The sequence below is a fragment of the Dromaius novaehollandiae genome, chromosome Z (genome assembly GCF_036370855.1).
Source record: "Dromaius novaehollandiae isolate bDroNov1 chromosome Z, bDroNov1.hap1, whole genome shotgun sequence".
In the NCBI taxonomy this organism is placed as follows: Eukaryota; Metazoa; Chordata; class Aves; order Casuariiformes; family Dromaiidae; genus Dromaius; species Dromaius novaehollandiae.
The window spans coordinates 44531630-44549331 of NC_088132.1; the positions used below are offsets into that span (position 1 = coordinate 44531630).

The 17702-nt window shown below is 36.5% G+C and overlaps 1 protein-coding gene across 2 annotated transcripts in view; it reads left to right on the top strand.

The window, feature by feature from the left end:
- Window positions 1-13607, top strand: part of LOC112995245 (F-box/LRR-repeat protein 17-like) — a 303486-nt gene extending 289879 nt beyond the window's left edge. The window contains exon 8 of one of the 2 annotated variants that reach the window (XM_064502865.1): window positions 11182-11288. In XM_064502865.1, coding sequence (XP_064358935.1) covers window positions 11182-11189 — 8 coding nt within the window. In that variant the 3' untranslated portion in view covers window positions 11190-11288. Of the gene's footprint in view, window positions 1-11181 lie in introns of both variants that reach the window. The other variant, XM_064502864.1, reaches the window with a different exon arrangement.
- Window positions 13608-17702: the final 4095 nt, after the last annotated feature.

Consider the following 17702-nt stretch of genomic DNA (forward strand, 5'->3'; position numbering starts at 1 on the left):
AACTTCTGAGAGCCTGTGATCTAAACCTTCAAAGGTATTTTGGTGTCCAGACAGAAGATAGACACCTAAATATCTTTAAGTACCTGTATTTTGGACAATAAAATTCCCTAGTTGCTTAACAATAAACATCAATGCTGAAGAAGCAACTAGGCGCTTCTCCCATCTGATCTTTTTCAAGGTACCGAGTGTGAGTTGCAGTACACAGGCCACAGCTACATCCCTGGAAGAGCCTGGCACACTGCTGTTTCCCAGTCAGGGTGTGGAGCTCTGTATGGTCTTCCTGAAGCCCCTCTTTCTCTATGTATAGTATGTGCTGCGTTCAAATGTGTGTACTGGCATATGTATATGTCTGTACAGGCACCTAACTGACTTCTTGGGACTATGCAACTTATGTGTTTCATGAAAAGTAAATGTTGCAATTCTGATTCTCCATTTCTTTTGAAAGTAGTAGTAGAGGGAACTGGTTTTATTAGTAGTTGCTGAGGGCCTAAATAGGACATTTCAGTATTTCATAATGGGAAAAGGCATAAAGGCATAGTATTTGTGTTTTGCATTCTGGCATTACGATATGGATTAGCAGTGTGTACAGTTCCCAAGTACACCGAGCCAGGCTTCGTTACCTGCTGGGGCCCCTGCCGTTGCACGGTGGACCCAGGAGCTCCTCGTTTCCCCAAGTGGAGCAGCGCTGCACTGTTGGGGGACCCGATGACTGTCCAGGGTCGTATTTTGGGACTTGACGTGAGTGTGTAGGAGCACAAAGCAGCTGTGCTGCTCTGCAGTCACAGATAAGCCCGTTGAGGAGTGTTACGTGTGCTGCCCGGGTACGTCGATGCTCTGTCGCCAGGAAATACCGAGGAGGACTCAGAGTTGTCTCTAGCCTCATGGAGTTATACTCAGTTTTCCTCAGTCCCAGCCTGACCACAGCAGTGAACGTGACTGTCTAGTCTTCAAACCAAATCTTAACTGTATCTGTGTATTTTTTATCACAGCATATGAAAATACATACTTTAAAGTATCATTGTCCTTTCCTTTCTATATGCAATCAGTAAGCAAATGGTATTCTTCTTTCCCTAAACTGTTCTCTCTCAGACTTTCCATGATGAGCAATGATACTTGAAATACTTTGAGAGCAGTGTGGACAGTTAAGTGATGCTCACTTCTCGCCCGCAAAACTGGCATCAGGATTCCTGTGAGCCTTGCTTACATCTTAAGGGAATAAAATTATACCTGTGTAAGGCTCACAGATTCGAATCTGCATGTTTCAAGCTACTTTTTCCAAACAGCTCTATACATTCATGCTCCTAAATTGATCTCAATCATATTTGCTTATCATAATTACTTAAGTAATTCGGTCTGAAATATTTATAAATATTTCACATTTCATGTTTCTGAAATAAATCGGAGAAAGAAGGCAACATTCTCTATGCTATTTATTGTGAGAACTGATTTTAGAGAAGTTTTGGTAGCACTTCTTTATTGCACTTCACAACATCGCAGAGCGCTTTAAATAATGGCAGTCTGAACTCTTCACCTTTGTGGAAAATGGCTGGCTATCACCTAGGAAATAGTGGCTAAAAACCTGGTCCGTTTTTCTGGCTGACATTTTGACTGGGTGAACAATGTGTCAGAATAATCTTCTGGTGGAGTTAGCAACTTTTCTCACACAGATTTTCACAGTTCTGGATCCTTTCCCTATAGCTGTGGTGCTATTTGCAATGGTTATCATCAGTGCTACCACTTAAATGCAGGAGGCATTTTAGGGGGAAATATACAGAAAAAATCACACTGAAAAACAAAGACCTGCAAAATTCAGTATTCCCAGCTATGAGTGAATGAAATGGAGGGAGTTTGACAAAGTGGGCTGTGAACGGATACCCTAACTTCAGTTAATAAATTGTGGTCTTTATTCCTTGTTTTTTTTTGTTTGAGAAATACAGGTTGTTTTTCATGAAAATACTGCTTAAATCTGTGACTTATTCCAGGGACTAGATCAACTGTAGAAAGTACTTCCTATTATACTTTTATTGAGATTAGAGTACAGAAATTGCTGGTCAGTACAATTGACAAAAAAGACAAACTCTTTCATATTACCACAGAGAAGAGGGAAGATAGATGACCCCTAAAAATAAGAACAATAAAAAAAAAAGTCAGATAAGAAATGATTTGCATCTCAAGTAAGATTTAGAAAATCAGTAGATTTTTAATAATTTATCATTTCATCTTTCTATATAATCTGTTTTAGAAACACTTGTAAATATATATCTCATTCAAACCGCAAATCATTAGCGTGACTGGGCTGCAGCTACTGTCGCGTATGCGGAAATGCCAGCTTGTGAAAAAACTTACTAACTCAGAGCAAAAGGGTTTTCCACTTTATTAGTAAGCATGACTGGAAACATTTTTACCCTTCATCCGCAATCTGTTTTAATTTACACAGATAGTTTGTAAGTGAAAAGAAGGGAGATAAGATCTTAGGCTGCAGAAGTATGTCTTTAAATTTCAAACCCTTTTTCCAGCCAAATTATTCTTAGTCAACAGCAGAACACTAAGAATGCAGAGCCATGGCTTGCTTTAATATAATTATCGCAGCAATTTGCCTTCCATCTTCAGAAAATGCTAACAAATGTTAGCCTGATCAAAAATGCTGACAAATTACTGCCAGCTCTTTTATTTTTTAAGAGGTTCATTTTGAGATTTGAAATTATGGTTTTGTGGTATTGAAGACTGAAAAATCCAATCCCTCTTCCTTTAAAAAAAAAAAATTCTAAAGCACTTATTTTCTCTGTAAATCACTATAATTTGTTCAAGTGACATTGCTGTATATTTAAAAGGATTCTCTGTATTTTTTAAAGTAATATATATAATGTAGGAGCTGCCATTGATATGTCTCTATGAATAATGAAGATTTTAGCTACATAAAATCTGTGAATCCTGTTAGAAAGAAATTACAGTTATCCTCGCTAACCTGCAACACAAGAAAAATAGCATTTATTTCACTTTGGTTTTCAATACAACAATTTTAAAAGACAGAACAATACATTTTTTTTTCCTAGCTAACAGGAATAACAGACCCATTAAGTGTATGAACGAAAGCATCTGCTAAAATATAAAAGAGATTCTTTATACAAATTGAACTCTTTTTACTTCTAGTTTAACTGCTTCTTTACCAAAACACTTTTATCTTCCAGGCTGAGTTGTTTAGCAATATATGACAGTAGGCTAAAGATAGAGTCTTCTTGAGGTAATGAGTCTGCTCTTTTTATTAAAAACAACCACCTGGCCATGTCTTTCTGTAATAAGAGATGGGCTCTCACCTGCTAATCAATGGTTCAAAATTAGGGTAAGGCCAACTATTAAGGGAAAATGCAATCTGATGTAGTCAGCATTTTTTATGAAAAAAGAACATTTTTAGAAGCATTGTCCCCAGGAACTTCCAATTATTTTTGTCAGCCGGAAACGTTTTGAGAATGATTTCTGTTAATTTTACAGGTCCTCGTTTTGACAAGTATTGCAATAATGTGCTCAAATTATTGTTAACCTAGCAGGATAGGAAGGAAAATATTCAAAACTTAATTCAACATGCAGAAGGTAATCTGAAAGAATATTTATCATTATATTAAAAAAAAAAACCCATTATCCATTGCACTGGATAAGGTTTCTTATGAACTATATTTTTTATAAATAAGAACAAAGCAACACACAGACTTTCATCATTAATTTGAAATATTTGTGAATACTGGTAATATTTTTACCCAGAAGTGTTGTGCAGGTTGGGTCTAGGAGAAGTTTGCTTGATGGAAATGAGCAGAATTAGCAAAGCTACCAGCCAACCCAAAAGACTCCTTTAGAGTTGTTTCCCTGATTTAGCAGTAAGTAAGGAGAATTGAAAATGAAAATCTTTATCACTTACAGGACTTTAATACTCAATACTGCGTTGGCAGTATTAGCACAGCAAGCCTTGAGACATCGGCTCTTGCAAGAAAACTATGCAAGCTTGGAGACACCTGAAATGGATTTTGTTATTTTGCAGTAACGCTTTCCTCTCTGAGACGGCAGCAGTCGTGCAGGGACTGGCAGTTTGAGGCAATAGTGTTCACCTGTGTAAACAACCACCACAAAATCTTTCATCCCTCCAGGCTTGTACCTTTCCGCTGAGGTTTAAGCAAAGAACTTAAAGGGGGGCTTCTCCACAGGCAGCCTTGTTACATTTGCTGAAATCCTCCCAGAAGTGCTGCCATTGAATATTGCAAGATTTGTGTATTCCGTTTATTTTCTTTTACACCATAGAAAAAATTGCATATATTTCTGCTTAGCTGCCACCTTCTTCCCTTTCCCAAATCTAAGTGGGAGATAAATTACTAAGATCTTTCCAGTACACAGTTAAGTTGTTGAATGTCATGATGATAATAGTACATCAATATTTGGAAAAAAAAGACGTACTTGACAATTTCATTACAAGTCCACAAATACAGGCTTTTCATGTGTTTTTTTTTTTTTAATAACAGCATCCATTAAGCCAAGATATGTTTTTTGTTGAAGTAGTGAGGGACTTTATTTGGACTATAGGATGTTGTGCTAATACAGGTAGTGCTGCTATTTTAATAAAGTCCTAAACAAAGGTTCTGCCCCTGGGCACGAGGCAAGTCATTTACACTCTGTGGAATATGTCTGCCTTAGCTGATCAAGTGCACTTCACACAAACGATTCCAGAAATCTTTAATTTTGTTATGGCTACAGGCAACAGTTATAATTGGGCCACCTGAGAATATAATTCATTCAACTATTAGTGCAAAAAAGTCAAACATTTGTTATTAAGTACACTTTTTATAAGATATTGACTTGAGGAAGCAAGCAATAGCTTAGAGAAGAGAGAGAAAGTGTATGTGAATTTACTTAATGACTCCAAGTGTGTATATTTTGGATTTTATTGTTATGCTGGAAAAATTGGAAAATAGAATATATCTGAAATCCATGATTAAGGGTACTTATAATGACTGTAATGGATTCATTTCTTTATCCATTACATGCAAATTGGACTTTCATGTAATACTACCCTATGTAAACTGAGACAGAATAATGCACAGAACATCAGTGCCCCTAATGTTGCAATTCCACTGCGTAAGTAAATTTTCATTAGCATATTAAGAAAGCCCTTCTGGATCCAATCAGTTTGCAGGTTTTTTTATGCAAGATTGATTTTGCGAGTCTTTTTGTTCAGAAATGTAATGATCGTATTTGTGCCATGTTGAGCTTTATTATCAAACATCATCTGTACAGCAGCGCTGAAAATCTTCCGGCATCAATGTTGCTTCTCACTTGTTAACATGCCCCTAAAATTATTTACAAGGACTTAATTTCTAAGATTAAGCTAACTGTTCTTCATACTGTTCATGCCTTTTTGTACAAATACTGCAGACTAATTGTATTATAGCTTTGTTTTGTTATTTTTCGACTGGCCAGTAAAATTATATGACTGAAGATGCATTTAATCTGTATTCTCCGTGTGACCTGCAGTGAGACACTATTGCCTAGAGAGATCGCAGGCAGAAGGCAAATGCCCTTGAAGTCGGCACTCTCCAAAATAAGCTAGCCACATGCCTATTGCAAGAGCTGATATTGTGCAGAGATAGTTTCAATAGTCCATCCCTTTATAGTGTTATGAACAATTAAGGAGCACAGGTGAATTTTCCGAAGTTCTCATGCCACATCTTTGCACTGATAGTTTTACAATCCTAATATCATTTCAGAAGTGTTTTGTGAAGAGAGTAATCTTTTTTTTTTTTTTTTTTTTTTTGCATGCGATCTGAGGTTTTTTGTTTGTTTGTTTAAGTTTTTATTAAGCTGGATTGCCACTCATTCATGTCAGTTATTAACTTGGGATGTTGAGGCAGATCATAGAGGTTATTAAAATCCATTCCTAGTTATGGTGCACAACTGTATATGTGTATATGTGAATATTTCCAGTCTCCTAACAGAAGAGAGTTTATTAGCAGAAAAATGGGTACCTTCTAGATTAAGGCTAAATACTTCTTCACTCAACATGAGTGAATATGAACGACATGAAACTTGCTGTTCAGGCAATGACTTCACTCTCCCTTTGCTGTGTTGCTCTGAATGGAACAAACCAGACATTCTTGACACATTTTAATAGCTTTAGGATCAGAACTGCTTTCTCAGGCTGCTCTTGATATGGCGCACAAAATAACAGAGGAGCTCTTGAGATCAGTAGGCAGTCTTACAGCTCTCCTTAGGAATACAGTGGAAGAGTTCTCTTGGTTAAAAACAGAGCTTTTTAAAGCATCTCTATTTGCCACTAAGTATTCTGATCCAAGAGAAGGGCTCTTGGATGTTATATCAACTAAAGGCACATTAGTTAAAAGTGACTAGGAAGGTCCTGTTTAGGAAAAGTCCCTAAATCTCTGTTTCTGTTCCTCACTTGCAAATGAGAGTATCAACCTCATTAAAGAGAAATCTCTAATTCTACTGATGGCTTCAATTGAAAGCTCTAATTTATCTTGACAGGATTAGGAACGCTTGAGTCCTTTGAATGTAGTAAGATCTATGCGGGGAACATAATGGAAGCAATAGGTAAAGAAAAATACACATTACTCCTAAACAATTCCCTATGGAATGGTTTGGTATCTTTAGAAAGCTAGAAATGAAAGAAAACACTCCTGAAATTATCACTGGAGGTCTGCCAAATGACATAGCACATTTAAAAGCAAAACCTGAAAGTTATCAAGTTCTTATTTATGTTTGCGTTTCGGATTTTCCCTGACAACTCAGGTAGGAGGCATAAAAGTAGTTACTCGTGGAGTTCCGTGGCAGCTGCCAGTGGCCTACCAAACCGCTAAATACTGGCAGTCATACCCCATCAGTAAATCTAGCGATGTAAGATAAAAATCTGAGTGAACAGCATATTGATTGAAATTGATTGATCATACTTGCCAATTAGTTTCTTCTGGGAAAAATATTTTCAGATTGGAGGGGTTTTCTTCACCTTTCTTGTTGTAGGCAGATCACTTAATCTAAAGGGAGAAATAATTTTCAACAGGGATTTCTCATTTTCCCCAATGTGTGACCCATGTTACATGTGTGCTTACCCAGTAGAGTGAGATTAGTGTACACCAAGGAAAGTCTTCCACACACATTTTGTTGATGTTGTTTTATTTCCTATGGACTAGATGGGTATTCATATTCCTCTTTCCCAGATGAATTCCTGATTGTCACGTAAGAAAGTAGTTTTTTATCTAGTGCAGATAATTTAAATGCTCTCTGTGCAACCACGCTATACAGCATCAGAAGAAATTAAGGAGGACCCATCCCAGATAATGTTTGTCACAAAGTATACTGTCCTGGGAAATAGGGAATACGTGTTCAGATGTCTTTAAGAAAAAGGATTCAAAATCATGACTTCTGCATTGTAGGTAATTGAGTTAAGAGGGGATGACAAAAATTCCTCCTGCTGTGCTCTGTAACCTATCTTTTTCTTTGCTTTTATGACAGTTACATAAAATGAATCTTCTCTTTGGCCTGGAATATTTTTTTTTATTTCAGCAAGAAGAATAAGTTTCAGACCGATATTCATTGTCATTTTATTTCTTCTGTTTGATGACCAAGATCGCACAAACCTATTTAGATTCTTAATGGTGAGAACTGCATTCTTTCATTCTGTGTTAAAACCATAATTGAAGGGGCTATTCAAATTCAAATGAATGGTTATGTATTAGATAATCTAACTAGTTTATCTTCAGCCAGTAGTCTTCCTTTTGACAACTCAAAAGATGAAGATTAATGGAAGTTCTGTGGAAGAAAAATACAACATTTTAAAGTATATTAAGATATAAAGATTTTTATTTTTCATTCATTGAGCAGGACTGTTCAAGCTCAGAAAGCAAAACTGCTCTGATTATGTAATGAATTTATTTTGGGAATGACATTCAATGCTTTGTTTTATCACCAACCAAACGCAGAGATAGAAGCTCATATTCTAATGGCTTAGATATCAAACTTCTTTGCGTCTTAATCCTACAATTAGGGGAACTCATGACAAGGATATCAAGGGATGTTGCTGTAGACATTATTTATCTTACCATTAACAAAGTACTGAAATTTTCTTGATTCCTCTATTTTTCTGCCTTTTAGATTTAGTTTTAGTCCAATACTACGACAAGTTTAAAATACTAAAAATTTTACTCTGTTTTAGTGTTTAGTTTGACTTTCCTGATGGTAAAAGACAGCCTTTCAGTTTGTTTTGGTAGGGAATCATTTGTGGCTTAACATTCCTTATTTTTTTTTCCTCATCTTGGAATTCATGTAGGTTGTCCAACTGCCAGATTTATATGTCCAGCATAATTTCTCACTATTCACTCTTTGTCTACTTGCTTCACTGTGTCCTTTCCTCTGGCTTCCAATTTTACCTGCAACCTATATGTTTGCATTGCTTTCGATGTCTTGCTGTCTCAAATGGTCATATTTCTGTGTCGCCTATAAACTTGCTAGCAACATAGTTAATCTATTTGACACTCCATACCAAACAAAATTCTTCTCCTGTTTAATAAAGTAATAATAGTAATGAGTAATAATTTTATTAAATATTGTTATATATTATAATAACTGTATTGAAAAACTCAGGACAAGTGGTTAATGCTAAATGTTTTTCCACAGATCTGTTCATAGATTTTAAGACCAAAAGAGACTATTGTAGTATCTAATCTGTCTTTCTGAGTATCATGAGCCATATTATTTTGAATAAATTAGCCTTGTATTAAATACGTTAACTTGTATCTAGCTACACTATTGCTTACATATGCGTGCAGTCTTGAGTCAAAGACACTAGGATGTGAAGAATTCGTGGCTTTCTCTGATCGTTTCTTCGCTCACTGTGGTTGAACAGCCTCCTTATTTAAAAAAAAAAAAAAAAAAAAAAAAAAAAACCTTACTTTCCGAGTTTGTTTCCTGTGATAGGAAATCTGCTTATGGTATTGTACAATTAGGTACAATATCAAACGATATTGGTACAATATCAAATGCTAATACCCATGCTGTCAAAAAAGAAAAGCAGAACAGGTGTGTGTTAAAGCACAATATCCTCTCTCCATGATTAATATCTACAGTTATCTGGTAGAAAAGCAATATCCCTTCTCTGGTTTCCCATTTAGGAAGGGCAAAATGAGCAGCTGTCTGTGGTAAGCATCTTCATTCTGGCAGAGGTAACCATTAGAAGAGGTTGTTGTGGACAAGGATAGTAGGTTTATAATAGTGGTGATTTAGAATTAGTACTTGAGAGCATAAAGTGAAAGTGGTAACCTGATGGATTCTGCTGTGGCGCTCTGCACCACAAATTTTAAAGAGAAGAGGTTTTTGACTGTTTTTGAATAGGCAAAAAGTAGCAAATACTGTTATGAGGATTCTTCCCTTCCAACCAGTATTTCTATGAAGTGTTGCTGACAGTTTGAAAGTATGTATTCATCTATAAATATCAAATATTTTGGAGGATTCATGCTATCTCTGATTTCGTTTCAATTTATTAAAAGTCACTTCTTGTTTTTTGTCACTGGAAGATGTTACTATAACATAGTTATTTGCCAAAAGCATACAGTGTGTGCTTTGAAGGGAGGTTAAACCAGTTTTCTATCCAAGTCTGTCCCAGCTAGATGAAACTTCCAATGAAGATTGAGTGTTTCTAATATCAAAGTAGAAGAACTGGATATTAAACCTTTCATTTATCCCTGTCATTGGATGCAGTCATTGTTCAGAAGGATGCACTCCTTGATATCTTTTAAGGACAAAAATATCAGATATTGTGGTCACTGTGCTTTAAAATGTTATTCCCCAGATGGATCTTTGTAATGATAGTAAACATTTTAGTTTAGTTTTTTACTTTTGACCCTGAATGTGGGACACAGGGGAGGGAAAAAGGCAAACAATTATATCAGTCTTCCATCCTACTGATCTAGGTTCTTCAGCATTTAAATGCAATATCAATGCATTTAAAAACATCCAAGTGTTCAGCAAAGATTTCAAAGAAAGCTACGTAAAAGTTATGGTTCTTAGGTTAATCTTTTATTTATCTAAAGGATGAAGGAAGCTGTCTACTTCTGTGATATGAACTGCAATCAGCTTAAAAATAATTGACAAATTAATCCCCTCACAGCACTGCAATTGTAAAGGTGTTAGGTTTAATTAGGCTTGTCTGATTGCCTTGTCTAATCAAGAATAAAGGTGCTACCTTTGATGTCTGAGATTTTGGAGGGCCATCCCTGACCTGACAAGCTTGCATGTTTTAATTATTGATCCCACTATTTCTGCCCACAAACCCCCTAGTGCAGTGTTAGCCTCAGACCAAACAGCTAAAATAAAAAAAACTTCTGCCTGTGATGCATGCAAAGACATGTTGGACTTCTAACCTTTGGAAATGTTCGCCTATATTACCAGTTGATATACCTGCAATATAGAATTGTTTGTATTCTTTTTTCCTTGGGTAATGAAATTATTATTATTATTAATCATGGTAGTCACATTGATAGCTACCATACAGTGCAAGTTCATTTCGATAAGGCTGTGGAGTTACTACTTAGTGTGTGTGAAAGTATCATAATCATGCCATAAATTAATTAATAATCAGCATAGATGTAATCATTTTCATTTTCCAAAACCAAGAAGATCTTATGTTTCAAACCTCTGTCTGCTTGAGGGAGTTTGAATTACAGTAATACACTTCTATGTCAAGGTAGAGAAAGAAATCTGTTACTGCAGACAGTGCCCTGTTAAACAAAATGGTTTTACTTTGAAGAATTAGGGTTTGGGCTCTGTGGGTGGCCAGCATAGTGGAGCATGGAATTAAAATAATTTAACTGTTAAACATTGTTGCAATATTTTAAACATTATTATTTTTAAAGGGAGGCTATTTATTTGTCTTTTCTTTTTGCTTTCTGTTTCAAATAGTGAAACAACAGTTTTTACTAGAATGTATTATATAACACTTCTCCCTTTAGAATAAGATTGAGCTGTTTTTTTCCTGTAAGAGAGCTTTGCCCTTTGTTCATTTGCTGTGTCGTGAATGCACGCAGACCGGTACTAGCAGTGGAGAGCCCAGCCCTGCAGGTCCCCCTGGGAGCCTGGAATCTGATCATTTATTTTGCCTTTTTGTCCATCACGGATTCTCCTCTTTGATTGCAGGTGAATGAAGCCACAGTGGAGCAGCTAGTGCAGCAGTATCCGCATATAACCTTCAGTACTGTACTACAGGATTGCAAGAGGACGTTGGAACGGGCTTATCAAATGGGCTGGACACCCAATATGTCTACTGCCTCTTAACCTCCTGTACCGCTATGACAGTTCTGCACTGCTGCATTCAGTAGATCTAATGGGGACTGCAGATTTTGTTTGTACAATGTTGCAGGAATATTTTAAACTTTCTTTTTATCCTCATTTTATTTTTTACAAAAATGTATATTGAGAAATCACTTATTCCAAAATAAGTCGTCTTATTTTTTTATTTTTAAAACAGGTTCATGTCTCATTTTTAATGATGAAAATGTTATGTTTGGTCTCTCTCGGAAACTATGGGAGAGAAACTGGACTGTGATGTAGTCAGATACTTGTAACTATCCAGAATATTGAATTGTTATTCTAAAAATCTGCAAGTCCCCAAAGATAAAGAAGAGGGTTCACAACCTTTCATATGATGCAATATAATTGTGAGTTTACGCAAGTTACAGTAAAATGGAAACAGCTATACACTGACTTTGTACTGTACAACTATGTACTAATATCAAAGCAAAACTTCAGAAATGCATCGTATCTTTTTGTTTGCATAGAAGATATAAAAGCCTTTGGCAGACTTCTTGAAGTGGATTCCTACTAGTTCTATGGATAGCTTGAAATTATAGAAGATATTAAGCTTGTTTTCTTCTGTTTACTTTCCTTTGCCTTGGTCATGTGCGTTTCCTTTGATTTGTAAATGGTAACTCAGTGCTAGCACCAGTGTAATTGAGCAGTATAGGCCTGTGCTGAATCTGGGAGCTCAACTTGACGCTTGTTATTTACCTAGACTAAAGCTACCCCAGGAGTTTTAAGATGCACAGTAATAAGAGAATCTGCAAAGAATTGTGATTTTCTTATAAACATTTTGATAATTACACAAATCATTATTTTGAACAGAAATCTTAGTAAATGATGATGATGGAGTGGGTATGTAATGGACAATCTTACTTCTTTTCTATTATTGAACTGCAGAAGTGATTTCTTGTTTCATTTTGTTTTGTTAAAATGGTCGTATAGGAGATGCTGTACAGATTTCTAAATCTTTGCACCTTGCCATTTTTGTAATAGGTGAGTTAACAGTGCTTTACCTTTAAGTTAACACTGATAACTGGTTCCCACTTCATAAAGTCACATGCTGAATTGAAGACACCAACTGTCAGAAATGAGTTAGCAGACAATATTTAAATATCTTACTGAAAAACTTACTTTGCTGGTTTTTTTTTAATGATCTTGTCTCCTTGGGCTATGCTGTTATGTTGCTGAATTGTGAAATTCAGATGAATAAGTGGAAATTGGTAAGAGGATTCCTCTGGTTTCATGTGCTGTTATTATTTTAAACAGATCTCACATTGCAAGGAGTGCTGACCTCGAAAAGGCCATCTAAAAGTGACTCTAAGCAGAGGTATCATTTTGTAGGATCAGGGGCTAACTGGCTAACTCTGGAAGTAATTTCTCAGGATGAAGAGTAGTACTTACATCCTCTAAATTATGCGTCCTACACATTGTACTGATTTTTGTATTTGTTTCCAACTCTTTAGGCTACCTTACTTGCAGTATTGTTTCTTTTTCTTTTTAGTACAAAACTGATTTGCAATATGGTGTATGCAGGAAAATAGCCAGAGTAAATATATAAAAAGTTTAATTTTCTGTGTCACATCGCATTCTTAGGAGTTAAATTTGACAGATGGATAGTGAAATTACAGACATTGCAGCTTCAGTTTGAAGTTGCACTAACCTTTAGAGTATTACCATTTGGTTGCAAATGTTTTTGAGGTGTGTAACACTGGATATTTGCTTTTAAAGGTTACAGTGTTTTAATCCAAAATATGAAATGCTCAAGCTTCAGCTGAAGGGTTGCCATTATTGTCAAAATGTTTTACTAATCCAGAAGGTCTGGTGCAGCATAAAATGGAAAAGGTTTAGTATGCCTGTATAAATCTATTGGACTGTATGTTGATTTCCATAGTATAATTCTTGACAACAGAAACGTCAGTTCACAGTAATTCCAGTGATGGTGTTGAATGTTTTCTTATTAGACTTTTTGAAATGAGGATGGACAGATTTCTCTGGAAAAACATGTGGTAAAGTTTTTGCTTGAAATACCGTAAATACATGTGAACATGTACAATGCTGAGCTTTTTATCTATGACAAAATGGCAACAATATTTTCAGAATAAAGCCAATGGATTATATTGCAGATATAGTGCAGAATCTTAGTCATTCTTCATTTAATGTCTTTTTATGAGTGCATTAAAACAATTCACACAATTTGTAAGTTTCTATTTTTCCGTGAAACCTTTGACCTTGCAATGGGTTGCAATAAAAGAAAGAAAAAAGTGGTTGTCCTCTGGTTATCTGTGCTGCTTGACTGTTTTTAGGCTCTGCTAACAGAGCATCCTTGAGGATGCAGAATTCATCTGGACACGGTTCTGAGCAACTGGATCCAAGCTGGCCCTGTTTGGACCAGATGACCTCCAAAGATCCTTTCCAACCTAAAAGAAATACTCTATGACTCGTATTTAAGCTTGTGTGTATATTACAGATCTAGTAGGTCATCTCTTTTTACTTCTACCATGAAGTCACTGTCAGTAGTCTTGCATAACGTGTACTTGGAAATACATTTTCCTGTCAGTGTCTTGTCTCAAGCAAAATTTTACCTGCTATTTGTCTTTTTCTTACTTCTCTGAACTCGTTCATCTTTATAAATCTCAGCGCAACTATTTAAACATTTCCTGTGGATTTTGGCATTTACACCTTTTGGAATTTTCCATGGTATATGCACTGAAACATGTTCTTCTGACTGCACTACTGCTACAGATAGCTCTTTTCTTTCCTTTTAAGTCCATTTTCCTAAATATTTTTATAGAGATAAATGACAGTGCTGTGTGCTTTTTAATTTTTAAATATCACTTAGAGAAGAAGTCCCTTATAAAAGGAAAAAATACCCCTATTCTCCCTGATTCAAAACTTACAGTGGGTTTAAAAACTTGCAGGGAAGTTCCAAGCTGGATTTCCTAGGTTCCATCAGTCCCGTGTTACTGTCACAGTTTCTTTGTTCCTTGAAGATCTTTGTTGAAACCTGCCATTAAGATTCTTCACCCTCTTTCTCTCAGGACTCTTTCAGATAGCCTGCGGCTCAGAATTTGCATCATCCAGAGACATTTTGAGGCTGGAGGGGCTGGATTTGTTCAACCCACAAAAGAGAAGGCTAAGGCAAGCTCTAAGTGATTACTTAACTAACTGCTGGGTGGCTGTAGAAAAAATGGAGTGAGATGTTTTGGAGCTGCACAGCGAAAGGACAAGATTCAGCGATTACAAATTGCAGTGAGGGAAATTCCAATTAGATATAAGGGAAAAACATCTTCACTGTGAAGGTGATCCAACACTGAAACAGGTTTGGCAATGGTTTTTGGCCTGGAGAGGTGTGGAATCTCTATCCTTGGAGATATCCAAACTCAGCTGAGCAAGGCCATGGGCAACCTGCTCCAAGTTGGCCCTGTTTTGAGCAGGCGTTTGGACTCGCTGACCTCAGGTCCCTGCCAACCTCAGTTATCATGCAATTATATTCTGTGATTCTAAATTTGAACTACCTCCCCTGCCCACCTCAGTATCCAGACTGTCGTCTTTTCTGAAACTCTGCACTCGTAAGGCATGTGCACATGGAGTTTATTTTTCTCTATTATCAAAGCACTTAGAGGCCCAAATCCGGGATTAGAGCCTAACAGTTGGGTTTGTAGGCTCTACAGAGACGATAAAAAAAACCCAGACCCTTCCCAAGGAGTTCAGTCTCTGTAGAACTGTCAGGCAGATAACCTTGTGTGCACGCAGGCTCTTAAGATAACAATTTATTTTCAATCATTCACCATTCTAAATCCAGATCTAATTCTTTTTTAATCCCACTCGAATTGCTCACTTGGCTGTCACTTTAACCCTCTCTCACCAGTTTGAAGGCGATGTGAGGGGAGTGTCCTCATGAGATTTGTCTCTGCAGGGAAAATGGCTGCACAGTATTTTGCACACATTCATGTTTACTCTGCCCAGACTCCCAGATGAGCGGGAATTTTAGTGAATTGCCAAATCCAAGCTAACGTATCTTGTTTCTCAGCACGTGCTCTGTGCAGCACTAGGCAGCTTCTAGTTGTCTTTGAGCACGGACAAAGTGAATTTCTCTGAAAAATATCATAGATAAGGATAAACTGAGCCCAGGATGGTCATAGATGGTTAGGGGGAGTTACCTTCAACATTGCTCAAACCATTGCCCAAAGATTTTTGTGCTGCTCCTACAGTGACTGACTTGGCTTCCAGGTGGACTCACTGATGGCCAACCAGAGTAGCAACAAAAATATGTGGCCTTACTGATATTTAACAGACAGTGAAGTTTACACACCAATGAAGAAAGGTAGCAGGCCACAAACATGCTAGTTATGTCAAAATATAACAGAGGCACAAAACAACTGTTTTAGGAGGCTGACAGGGCCTTGTTTCAGGTAATGTGATCTTATACAACAAAAGAAAAAAGTCCTACATCTTATAAAAGAGTACACTGAAAAATAACAATTATAAAAACACATGCAAACAGGTTATAGTGTCAGGTCTTGTAAATTTTCAGATGTATTTTTTAAATCAGGTGAGGGTTTGTGCTGCTCATTTATAGAACTCTCCATATTAACAGTGAGTGACTTTAAAGATGATACATTTAAAGAGTCCATTAAACCAAAATTATTTAAATCTGTGTCATTTCTTTCATCCTGTAGCAGCTTTCTCTCCCAGCCTTCTCCATGTCTTACCTGCTATGACTGAGACTTTGTCTGAAGTTCAGGTAAATTTAGAAGTGGTGTTAGTGAGTCAGTTTTTCAAACCACGGACACACTTGCGATATGCTCCCGTCTTGAGCATGCAATCTCCCATAGATTGGCACCACTTAGAAGATTTGGTATGGGATAACCAAGAATGGTTGGTGAGAATGGTTTTATTTCACTGAAATAGACAGGTGGGCACTTGGTAAATTTTTGTGGCTGCTTGTGGGTTTTTTTTCTCTGAAAAGCTGTAGAAAAGATGGTTGTTGACTGAAGAGTTGTTTTCTCCTTTCCCTCTTCTCATCCTGCCTTTTTTTGAGTTGTAATTTCTTTATCTTTTCTCCTGTGGTGATCAAGTAGGGAAACATAGAATAAACATATTACGGCTGTCTTAAAGATGTTGAGTTGATGGATTCACGTGGGACTTCCCATATGTGGGAGTTCTTGGTAAGATTTTAATACATGTAGACATTTGCAAACATACTTTCTTCTTCAACTTCACTGGTAACAGAAGTCTTCTGGCCTTTGAAATTATAGTTGAGTCATCTGTTGGGGAGAAGTAGTGTTAGCTCTTGGATTACCATGCACCTATTGGTATCATAATTTCTTTACACAAAGGCATAACTGAAATTATCCCATATCTTATTCTTGAGACTATAAAGTATGATAGAAGTTTAAAATGAGGGCTTTCAGCTTTCTAAGAATTTTTAGAAAAGGTGTGGAAGATTCAATTACTATTTTCCCCTTTTGCTTTCAGTTTGTGTTGGCTTGATCACAACGCATTTCTCTTTGATTGAGAAATATGTGAAAACACTGCACTTAATTTGGTTTTCAGGTTTTAAAAGATAAGTTCCTCCCTGCAATTTGTGGGAGAGAGGAATTGGAAAGAGCTCACGTTTGTCCAAATCTTGGATCAGGTTTGCAAGCCAAAAAAACTGAGGCTCACTTTCAGCTTAGCAATGAAACCTGTATTGTGTGGGTGGGGTTTTTTTGGTTTGTTTGTTTTTTTTAAAGTTTTATTTGAAACATTATAAGCAGCTCTGTTCATGAAATTGTGTGTAGTTCTACTGGGGAAAAGTGATAGACATTTAACTGCAAAAGCCTATCAAAATTAAGCTAAGGACTTACTGGTGAATATTTGTTTAAGCTCCCAAATCCCTGTAATCTCTTCTGCTTTAACTGTTCTCCAGCTACTGTATCATCTTTTCTCTGCTTCCAGTCAGTCTCGCCCCGGGAAGTGGCATGGAGCTGACAAGGGGTGTGTGCAGAGCAAAGCACTGAGCTTTACAGACAGCTGCTTATTGATTCAACAACTGCACACACTATTTATTTTCCCTTTTTATTTATTTATTTTTTTTTAGGCAGAGGCAAAATGCAGAAAATATGTTGCACATCAAATCCAAAGCAAATGGAAAAATACTGTAATTCCATGTCTTAAAGGTAAAATTTGAGATGAAAAATTTTTTTTCTTAGATATCTATGAAGTATTTTCTATACTTCATGCTTGCAGGTATTCAATTTCAAATATTCAAATTCAAGCAAGAATAAAAACAGTTTCGTAATTACACAGGGTGAATAGTTAATGAGAAGAATTTCTGAAGTTTCACTTTGTGAGCTGTTTATTCTACAACCAAGTAA